The 11,510-nt window shown below is 34.0% G+C and overlaps 1 protein-coding gene across 2 annotated transcripts in view; it reads right to left on the bottom strand.

The window, feature by feature from the left end:
* Positions 1-3,584: 3,584 nt before the first annotated feature.
* The window catches only part of cemip2 (cell migration inducing hyaluronidase 2), a 54,939-nt gene continuing 47,013 nt past the window's right edge, over positions 3,585-11,510 (bottom strand). For both annotated transcript variants that reach the window (XM_056457784.1, XM_056457785.1), the window contains exons 18-24: positions 11,073-11,284; positions 10,495-10,677; positions 8,397-8,625; positions 8,118-8,219; positions 5,739-5,884; positions 4,376-4,482; positions 3,585-4,288 (exon numbers count right to left, since the gene is read on the bottom strand). In XM_056457784.1, the coding sequence (XP_056313759.1) occupies positions 4,089-4,288; positions 4,376-4,482; positions 5,739-5,884; positions 8,118-8,219; positions 8,397-8,625; positions 10,495-10,677; positions 11,073-11,284 (1,179 nt within the window). In that variant the 3' untranslated portion in view covers positions 3,585-4,088. The remainder of the gene's footprint in view (positions 4,289-4,375; positions 4,483-5,738; positions 5,885-8,117; positions 8,220-8,396; positions 8,626-10,494; positions 10,678-11,072; positions 11,285-11,510) is intronic.

The following is an 11,510-nucleotide window of genomic DNA, read 5'->3' as shown; positions in this document are numbered from 1 at the left end:
AGTTTCTCTGCAGACTGCCTGTTGTAATTGATAATGTTGATGTATTGCTCCTTTTCACGGTGCCATTTACTGTGATTAGGTTCTCTGGTCCACCAGCTGAAAAAACACCCCACAAAATATTAGGTTTCCACCAACATGACAGTTTGACAGTGGGGATGGTGTCTTTAGGTTTGAAGGCTTCTTCTTTTTTAAACAAAATTAAGCCTACTTCACTTGTGGCATCTGAGCACAAAACAGAGGACTTCTTTGGCCAGATGAGTATTTGTAAAGGCCAAGTGTGCTTTTGTTGTGCCTTCTCTTAAGTAGTGGTCTCCTCCTTGATCTGTGTCCATGGAACCCATTGGTGTGCAGTATTCGTTGGACTGTCTGCCTTGAGATGTTGCCACCAGCAGAGCCCAGATTCATCATATTGGCGATCATTTATTGGTGATCCTTGGATTTATTTATTTTTTTTTATCGTCTGCTGAGTTTTTTCACAGTGCTGAATGTCTTGTAATTTTTAATAATTCTTTGCACTGTAGCCACTGGATATACAAAACTTTTAGTTATGGTCTTATAGCCCTTTCCTGATTTGTAAGCAGCCACAATGTGCAGCCACAATGTGCAGCCGCAGGTACTCAGTGAGCTTCTTTGTCTGAGCAATGACTGTCCACAAACCAACAGCAGAGAACTTCTGTTTTTCACCTGTTGAGTTGATTAAAACAGTTGTTCCCAATGATTCAGGGTAATTAGGATTATTTAAAACTTCTTTGACTATAGGAATGTATAGAATTTTTTCATTTTCATATAGACTGTGAATTTGCAAAGGGTATAAATAATTTTAGCCACTATTTGTTCAAAGGTAAATGAAAGCTGAGAAATATTTTTTTCACAATGATTGTACATTGTCTTATTACTTTTGGAACAAGCCTGTGTCATTTCTGCCCACATTCTGCCAGATCAACAGGACTGTAACTTTTAAACAGCAATGTTTGTTTGCCTGTCTGCAAAAACACAAGCAATCTGTTCAGATTCACTCTGGCAAGTCCAATTACCTGTCTCACGTTTCCAGACTTCGACCAAACAGACTATCAGAAGGTTTCATATGGTTCAGGGGTAGCATTTGTGTAGGAGTGAGCTGTTTTTTTTTACTGTTTCTATCAGCCCACCGCTCAGCCAATCGCGCCATGCTGATGTCTGTGTGAACATGGAGCAGCGTGACAGAAGTTAACTGTAATGATGACAATATACCCGCTCGCGGGAGATTTCGGCGGGAACATTCAGAACATCCTATTAGTCCTAACGATAAAACAGCCAAGCATGGTAAGTATTTTGTTGTTGCTGCTGCTAAAAACATATTATCACTAACAATGACTTAGTGTCAAATGTTGAGAGCTTAAGTTTTTGATATAAATAAAAAATTAAAATAACAAAATAGGCTAAATAGTGGTTATGTGTTATATATATATACTAGTAATATTTGCCCTCTTTTGGTGGCATCTTAAAACCAATTAGCTACTCTGGAAGCTTTTAAAATGACAGTTTTTTGATGTTTTTTTTAATTGTATATGTAGTGGAAACCATTATACTCCCTGCTCTTTTTTTCAGCAGGGAAGTCATTTTCCTAATTAAATAAAGCAATATTAATTTATTGAGCCGAGCAATGTATAGAAGAAACACAAAATTGAGAAAACAAGATCGTGTGTGTGTGTGTGTGTGTGTGGTTGAAGCCTACATGTGATTTATGAGGTCTCTCGACTCATAAATGTGTGGCTCACTACATATTTCACTCTAAATCCGACGACAGGCCATACCCACACGGATGACACCTTAGTTTTAGTCCATGAAATAGTTATAGTCCATGACAATATACTTGTAAAGCATGTCTGCCCTCTAGTGTTCACTTGAATCCCTTCTAGTAGTCTAATAAATCACAAATAGAACAGCCAACAAATACATGTTTTGTAAAATTTATATCTTAACGGAAGTTCACATCAAATTACAGCACAAAAGCAAAGCTAGTTAAAAGAGAAAAAAAGGGAGCAGCGTAAATAACACATTTACGGGGGGACCTTTTGCGTTTTTAAAGAACGCTTTAAAAAATTGCAACATTTCAATCGAGCAATAAAAACCTCAGTGGTTAAGAAAAAGCCTAACTACCACAAATAAAATAAAACGTCACATACAGGCTTTCATTTCAATCACAACAATGACAAATGTATTTTCCATGACATGATAGATTTATCAAGCTAAGTGAGTGATGCCACTACAAAGGCAGGCATCTGGCATTTTAATACAGGGACAGAAAAATTACGATTGATTTACCTACTCTCGTGTAGTTCCAGTTAATTTTACAATAATAATTGGTGTTGAGATAAATACTTGACTAAAATCCTGGAATTCACTTTTCATTGTTTTTCCCAACAATAACAGTAAATGGTAGGGGAGCGCGGGGCACAAAGTTATGCAGGGTTAAATGTAACAGAGAGTTTGGAGTATTTGCTCAGGGTTAACCATGGCATGCTTCCAAGGTTTTCACCACAGCGTCGGCAGATTTCTTCCTGCCAATTATTGAAAAAGTTCGGCGAAATTTGGATGAGAAACACAGGAGAAATCATTTTTGCAGCATAAATATTTAGCAGTTTTTTTATTATAGCCAATTTTTTTTATTTAAAAAAAAATCTGTGAACGTTTGTAGGTAAAATTATATATTGTTGTGATTACTGACTTCTAGGCTAAAAGATGAAACCACTTTGAAAGATGTAAAAAACACGCAGTGACTGCTAACCAGTTTTGAGGAAAACACGACACAGCGGAGTTAGTTGTAAGAGGGTGTTACAATTAAGCCACACAATGTTGGACACCCATTATACGAACAAAACAATTTTTTGAATTTTGAGTGTAATGTTGAGAACTTTTTATATTAAAATGTTTTTTAATAGAAAATATTCTTTAATAGAAAAAATATTATTTTTATTGCTAATAATGCAAATAAATGCATTGTATAATAATGGATAAATGCATAATAATGCAAATAGATTCAAATGTGTTTAGCCAATAAACAAATAAATATGACATGTATACTGTGCTATTAAAAAAATGAGCCAGTTACTGAGGAAATATAGCTACTATTTAAAGTAAACTGAATTTAAATTAATTGTGTGAAATCTGACTTTATAAGCATGTGTTACAACTAACCCTCAGACAGTTACAACTTGCCCCACAGGTGGGGTAAACAGCAAATTTTTTACTTCTGGCACTTTTGGCAATACTGCACAGAAACCATAGGTCTGGCAATCATAATTTCAGTGCTCATTTGTAGGAAAGGCTTGTGTGTTATTGGTAAAAGAAAATATGGTTTGTCTAACCCCAATGCTTTGTTCATTATTATAAAGTGTTACTTTGTGCCCTGCTCTCCCCTACCTCATTATTTTGTCTTATGTTCCACTTAGTAAATAACAAAAGTTTTGGAACAACATGAAGGTAAATAAGCAATAGCAGAATGATCAGTTGAATCTTTGGTGTGATTTCAAGTGACCAGATCTGTTCAGCCTTTTCCACACACAACAGAAAATGGTTTAATGTTACATAAGAAATAATTTAGCTGCATTTAATGTTTCATGAAAAATGAAACATAAATACGGTTTATTAGTCAACTTTGAAAGTACTGTAAATACTGCAGATTAACTGGTCTGTGAGCAGCAGAATGACAATTAAATAACGGCATGTCCCACTGAATCATAAGGAATAAATAACGGAGAAAGAAAATTGTCATTTAAACCTGAAGATTGTTTGAGGAGAAAAAGAAGCCATCGAATTACAGAATTTGTGATGTACTTCTAGCTTGTGCTGTCCATTTGTTATCCAGTTAAAAAAATGTTTTGCATGTATTCAAAAAGTGCATCACTTTGTGCTGTACGATAACATTTACGACAAACCACAATCACGCAGGACAAAATGACAAACAAACAAGACAAGCACATCCACTCACATAACAAATACTTGTTCAGTCCATTAACACTAGTTTGCCAGAATAAATTACGTTCATAAATTCACATTCATTCGCTGGTTGTGTTGTTGATTCACATCTAGTAAAGGCTCACTTTTGGCTAAGAGATTTTTTTCAGGAGTTCAAGATCCATCCGTGTGGGAGAGTCTTTTTTTGGTGGACAAGAGTATTCCTCGAGGGACAGGGGAATGAACCGTTCCTGTAATCCCAAAACCTTGGCACCTTGGCAGGTCAACAGAGTAGACCATGGCTGAGGTGAAGGACCTCCCTGACCGAGGAACCCGAAAAAAGCAATGGCGTCTGGAAAGAGATGGGTATGGGAATCAGACTGGACTAGGTAAAGCTGAGATTTATATGAGTTTTTCCCATGTTGTAAAAGTACTGTACCTTTATTCTGAAGGTCTGGTGTTTTAGCAGATCCCAAAGACATCAGGTATTGTGCGACACCAGCAAAGCTAGCAGGCTGACCTCTTGTGGCAAAAAGAACTATTGACCTGAACAGAAATTCAGCCACTTAGGGTTATTATAGTGCAATTTTGAAAAACTAATTACAAGCTAAACACATTTATTGTAAGATGAATGAAACATGAACTGAAATAAAACAAAGTAAACAAACAAACTGCACATATTTAAATAAGTAAACAAACAAACTGCACATATTTAAATAAAAAAAAACACTGCAAAATATTAATTACATTATAAAATAATGCTTTTCTATTTTAATATATCATAAAATTTAAACTTTATTGCAGCAGAGCCAATTTTTCAGCATCATTACTCCAGTCTTCAGTGATAGATCTGAACATTGCCTATAATTACAAACTTACTTGTTCAGTAATGAATTATTTGTAAACATAATAGTCACTTATACAATAATAAAAACACAATAATCAAGACACTTCTATACAGCTTAAAGTGACATTTAAAGGTTTAACTAGGTTCATTAGGCAAGTTAGGGTAATTAAGCAAATCCTTGGTTTGTTCTGTAGACAAACTGAAAAAAATGCTTAAGGGGGCTAATAATATTGACCATAAAATGTTTTTTTTTAAATTGTTATAAAAATTATTATTATTATAGGAAATACTGTAAAAAATTCCTTGCTCTGTTAAACATTATTTGGTAAATACATGTAAAAAAAAAACATTCAGAGGACTAATACAATTGATTTTAACTGTATATTTAAGCCAAGACACTGCAGGGGAATAGAGTAAACAAATAAATTCAGTTATGACAATACTTCCCTAGTTGACTGATTCCAACAGGAATTGAAACAATTTTTGAAATACACGTTTCTAAGATGTTGTGTTTGAATATGTAAATGAGGCATTCTTTTAATAAAGATACACAGATCTGCATACCTTTCCAGCAAAAAAATCTCAGGTTTAAAATACTTGTTTCCTTTTTGCAGAATATACTCTATATTTTTGGCATTCTTCTTTTTGTCAATCCATAATGCAATTAATGGCATTTAATTTAATGGCATATAAATGCTTTTTACTGTCACCTTTGATAAATGTGTTGTGTCTTTAACAAATAAAAGTTTTTAATATATAAAAATAAATATGTATTAACTCTGTATACAAAATATTGTATTGCATAAATCTTTATACCTATGGCCAAGCCCTCTCAATAAACATTGCATGCCACCTCTCAATCCCTTTACCCAGACCATCACTGCAGTGCCAAATTCTCCAAACAAACCACCAGACGTCCTGCTTTAAACCCCAAACCGCAGCTTTCACCCCTCACCTCTTCATAATTCCAGTTTTAAAAAACTGTTCCATTTTAGTGTCCAGCGATGAAAACATTGAGTTCTTTGTGACTTTTCCAGAGCAAGCATCCACAGTCACTAGAAGAAACCCAGACTGGCTGAGGTCAAATCTCTGTGCATTCACCTTCAAGACAGGAAAAATAGAGGAAAAGAGGGCTTAAAATACTAACTAAAGGTTAATTTTTCAGTTGAATGAAGATAAACACATATTATAATTTCCTTTGTCTCAGTTGTCTCTGTAAAAAAAACATGCACAATCTTAAAAACAACTTAATCATCCATTTAACTCTGATTTATTATTAATAAAAAGCTCAAATAACAACTAATGAAAAGGAAAACAAATGAATGAAAATGCAACAACATTGCTAAAACAAAAAACTAAAAATGAAATATAAAAGAAAACATAAATATAAAAACATTTAAACTGTTATTAAAACTACGACTGTACATCCATGATAATAAAACGATTAATTATATTTACATACACAGACTTGTATACATAAAATAAAATACACAATAATGACAAACACAACCATTTAAAAGGGTTTAAAGCTTTATAACAAGCTACAATTTTTATTAAAACAAAAATCTAATTAGTTTTTTTACTCATTTAAAAGTTCTCTTCACCTAATATGTTTGAACTTTAAAACCTATACATTTAAATATATCATTTAACATTTAAAATAATTCTAAAACTACTATTAAAAAATAATAACAATGCATATATTCCTACATTTTACTTACTAAACCATGTAAAGTTATAAACAGCTTTCAATGCAAATAAGGCTGCATTTACACTGCATGGCAAGTGACTCTATTCCGATTTTTTTTTTCTGCCATGTGGCACAGATCGGATATAGCCCATGTACGTGTAAGCAGAAAAGAAAGGAGAAAAAAAATCACATGGTTTCCGATTTACTCAAATCAGATTCAGGCCTTGTTCATATGTGGAAATTTATCCGATATGATTCGATTCCGTGCCCTTTTGTCTACAGTTTAAACAGATAGATCGGATTTTCAGCTGTCAATGGGAGTCACGCATCATAAAAAATGATAGCGAAGGACATAAACTCTGACGCTTTCATTTCGGAACAGACTACAGCAGAGCCTCAAACCTTAAATCTTATACACGAATACTAAAAAAAGCTTTTATATTGTCATGTAGAACAAGTATTTAAGCATGTTAACAAGCGAGAGAGCACAATATCCGCCACATAACCAATTTAAACTAATATAAAACTATTACGTGCATAAATCACACCATGGACATTACATTTAGATGCCTACTGGTTTAAAAAAAAGCCTAGATTAAAAGAAGATGGCTAAATGATAACTTTTCTGTCACAAACTATAGTTAAACAACCTGACAAAAAGAATGAAAAAAATTAAACCCTGCAAACAGATTGAATACAGGAACAGAGTGCTCTTTTTAAAATTGATGTAAGCTGGTCATCAAAAAAGTCGGATACACAATGTGCGCACCTCCACTTCATGTGCTAGACTCAGCTTTATACAATTTAAAACGATATACAGAGCTCATCTCTCAAAGGCCAAACTTTCTAAAATATATCCCAATGTTTCAGATATGTGCAATAAATGTAAACTCTCACCATGTAACCTTAGTCATATGTTTGTATTTTGTCCCAAGTTGCAAAATTATTGGATTACTTTTTTTTTAATTGTTTCTGATATTCTGGGGGTCAAGTTAGCTGTTTGCCCTTTAATCGCGATCTTTGGTGTTCCCTCTCAGTGTCAACCTTTAAACCGGAGACACGCTGACATTGTGGCTTTCACATCTCTTCTCGCTAGACGCAGAATACTGTTGTCCTGGACCTCCCCACAACCCCCTTCTATCTCATTGTGGCTCAAAGATTTGGTCTTCTTTTAAAAACTTGAGAAAATTAAAAACAATATCAGAGGTAGGGGAGAACACTTTTTTGAAAAATGGCAACAATTTATTGTATTTTTTAATCACTTAAAAACCTTATATGTGGATTGAGTGAAGGTATATGTGTATGTATGTATATGGTTTGATATTATAATTTTATTTATTTTATTTTTTTTCCTCTGTATTTTATTTTATATATTATTATTTTGTTTATTTTATTTATTTACCTATTTATTTGAAATGTTGATTGTTTTATTTGGGGATTGTTTTGTGGGTTGTAATAAAATGTAAAATGCTATTTGCAAGAATAAAAATTCCATAACAAAAAAAAAAAAAATTAAAAAAAAAAGTCGGATACAGTTACAAAATCAGAATTGACCATCAAGATTTGCAGTGTAAATGCAGCCTAAATGAAACAATGTAATGTAAATAAACAATTTAAATAGATGCTTTGAACAATCCGACTCACTGTAATGTAGGCTTGCGTGTCATTATCCTGCTCTTCTTTCACACTGAGGGATTTGATCTGCGTTTGGAGGTAGCTGTTCCATGGATCACTGGAGAAGGCAAACTACAGGGGCAGAAAAATAGAAGTCATTTAGAGCGGCTCCTATTTGCAGAAGACACAAGGTAAAAGGCCAGCAGATGGACAGTCGGTCTCTCTGGCACACAGTTCAAAGCTTGTTCCACTCAAACAGAGAAACACAAATGATGATGTCCGCTCATAGGGAGCTTGGACTGTATTTACCTGTGAGGCCCCACAGGCTCCGCAGGGCTCCGTGTTGGGCTTTGGCATAGGCACTATGTTGCTGGCAGGTTTGCTGTATTTGGGGTAGGCATTGGCGGTGCAGTTGCAGGTCTCAGTCTTTTGGTTGGCACGTATGGTGGCGATGATCTTGACTCTTTCGCAGCCGGCAGAGGAGCAATAGCTGTTGCCGTCACGTCTGTGTCGAGCTCGTGCATACAGCCATAACAGACTAGAGGTCAAACACAGGGTTAAATGTACCAGGCTGCACTATAAACAATCATTATTTTATTTATACATATAGTTGAAGTCAGAATTAATAGCACCCCATATACACACACACACACACACACACACACACACACACACATACATTATATATATATATATATATATATGTATACAAAATAAACCTGATTTAATGTTCACAAACCGGGATTTAAGCTTCATGTTTATTAATTGTACTGACATGCGGCTGTGGTGATAAAGTGAAGACGGTAAAATCACTGTAATTCATTACAAACCTGCACTGTTTAAAAAAAATTTAAACCTGTAAAACTCATTCTTGATTACATTTTATGATGATTGGTGATCACAGCAAGCTCAACAGATCTTTTAATCCCGGTTGTTTTGCGCACATCCTGTCTTGTTGATATGATTATAAGCGTTACTACTAATCTCTGGGTGGGGAAACTGCACTCCATCACGTTGCGGTGGATCTCAAAATGGGAGGGATTTGGATCCTATTTCAACATCAGGAAATAAAAAAGAAAAAAAAGAAAAAGAAAAAAAAAGGGACTTCTTGTCTTTATATTATCCCAATATGACTGTGGACACATTATACCTACACACAGTTCTGTCCAAACAGCTTACAAAATATGATTTTTATCATAGGCGCCCTTTAAAATGTTTTTTTTCTAAATGCTTTTATTCTAGCCAAAATAAAACAAATAAGACTTTCTCCAGAAGAAAAAATATTATAGGAAATACAGTGAAAAAAAAATACTTGCTCTGTTAAACATTATTTGGGGAATTTTTAAAAAAGAAAAAAATTCACAGGAGGGATAATAATTTTGACTTCAAGTGTATATTTAAGCCAAGACACTGCAGGGGAATAGGGTAAAAAAATCATTCAGGTTTCACAATATTTTCCTAGTTGACTGACTGCAATAATATTTTTCTAAGTTTTCTATGTTATGTTTAAATATGCAAATTAAGCATTATTTTATTAAATATACACTGATTTGCATATATCTATCACAAAACTCTGACAATTTATTGAAGTCAGGTTTAAAATTCTTGTTTCCTTTTTGCAGATTTCTTTTTGGGTATTCTTCTTTTTATCAATCCATAATTCAGAAAATACTGTGAATATCCAGTGTAGAATTGTGTATATAATCAGGGAAACTGTATATGAACAAATGCTTCTGTGATACTTTTGGATGTCTTCTTTAAATCAGACTGAAAAATACAAACTTTATAAAAAGAAAACAACTAAATAAGAATGTTAAAACTGAGTGAATGGAAAAAACGATTTTGCCTGCAGTGTCTTGCTGTAACAACATAATTTAACAGGAAATAGGACATCACATGTCAAACCCAGCAGCACTTTGACAAAATTAGAAAATACAAAACTATACATCAAAATTAAAGTGCCTAAGAGAATTTATTTTTTGAGACAGCTATAACTAAGACATTATTGGTCGATTCCACTGACGTGTAAACAATGAGGCTGTGTGTCACGATTAGACATTGCTGTCTTTGTTTAGGAATGACGGAAAAACACTGTCTCAACCAATGCTGTGGATTTGGGTTGAAACAATTGGTTGATCCAAACAATGGTAGAATGAAACTTAAGAGAGTAGTGACTCCTGATATCTATCAAAATAAATTTAAACTACAGTAGGATTGCAAATATATGACCATCTGAAAATTCTCTGGAAGTTTCTCTGGAATTTATAAGATTTATAATTATGTGGTTGAGTGGAATGTACTTTGTAGTCTTATTCTTTCATTTAGATTCGCAGGAAACCAACAATATTTATGAAATCTATATGTGGATAAAAAGGCTTGTCAGCTTATCAAATAAATTTATTCCTACCCTGCAGATTTGTCGAAGAAGTACTTCCTCTCCTGCTGTCGTTTCTCTAGGTCTGCAATGGATGTCACAGGGCCGTAATCCTCTATTCCTTCGAAACCATTGTTCTGCTTGTTGTAGATGTCTGAGGTGATCTGGAAGACTGTTTCATTGGGGTAGCAGAGGCCGAGAAGAGCCCCATCATCCCTACATGAGCAACACAGGCAAATAGCACATTGTTATTTCAATTATATATATATATATATATATATATATATATATATATATATATATATGTGTGTGTGTGTGTGTGTGTGTGTGTGTGTGTGTGTGTGTGTGTGTGTGTGTGTGTGTGTGTGTGTGTGTGTATATATATATATATATATATATATATATATATATATATATATATATATATATATATATATGTGTGTGTGTGTGTGTGTATATATACACACATATATATACACACACACATATATATACACACTCCACCGATGTACAGCTCGACTAATCCCAAATCAAGCAAGCCATTTGATGACTTGCGAGCACAAAATCTCTTGGTAATTCTTCAAAAAATGTAGTCTTTTTTTTCCACTTACTGGTCAAAATTAATGAGTGACAGGACTGTTTCTCTGGGTGCAGGTCCATTCCAGTGCATGGTGTAACTCTTGCCCATCATCAGCACAGGCTGGTACTGCTGAGATGGAGATGTCTTGGTTCTGATACCTCTGAGAACCATGGGTTTATCAGGGTATTCGTCTCTACTGATGGACAGGCTCAGATTAGATGCAGCCTGCGTCTGTATGTACACCTACACAGAGCATAAGTAACACTGAATTAGGAAGACATTCAATATATAATGTACAATTATTAGGTGAAGATTCATAATATTAGTCAACAAAGAACTTGAGAAAGGAAATTTAGTTTAAATAACACTGGAAAACGTATCAGTTAATAACAGGAAATGTGTTTTTGTAACAATATACATATTAGAATGATTTCTGAAGAGTCATGTGACACTGAAGAGTAAGCAATTA

This window comes from Danio aesculapii, chromosome 5 (genome assembly GCF_903798145.1).
Source record: "Danio aesculapii chromosome 5, fDanAes4.1, whole genome shotgun sequence".
Classification (NCBI taxonomy): domain Eukaryota; kingdom Metazoa; phylum Chordata; class Actinopteri; order Cypriniformes; family Danionidae; genus Danio; species Danio aesculapii.
Note: the sequence above shows the minus strand (reverse complement) of the source record. Positions and strands in the feature narration are given on the sequence as shown.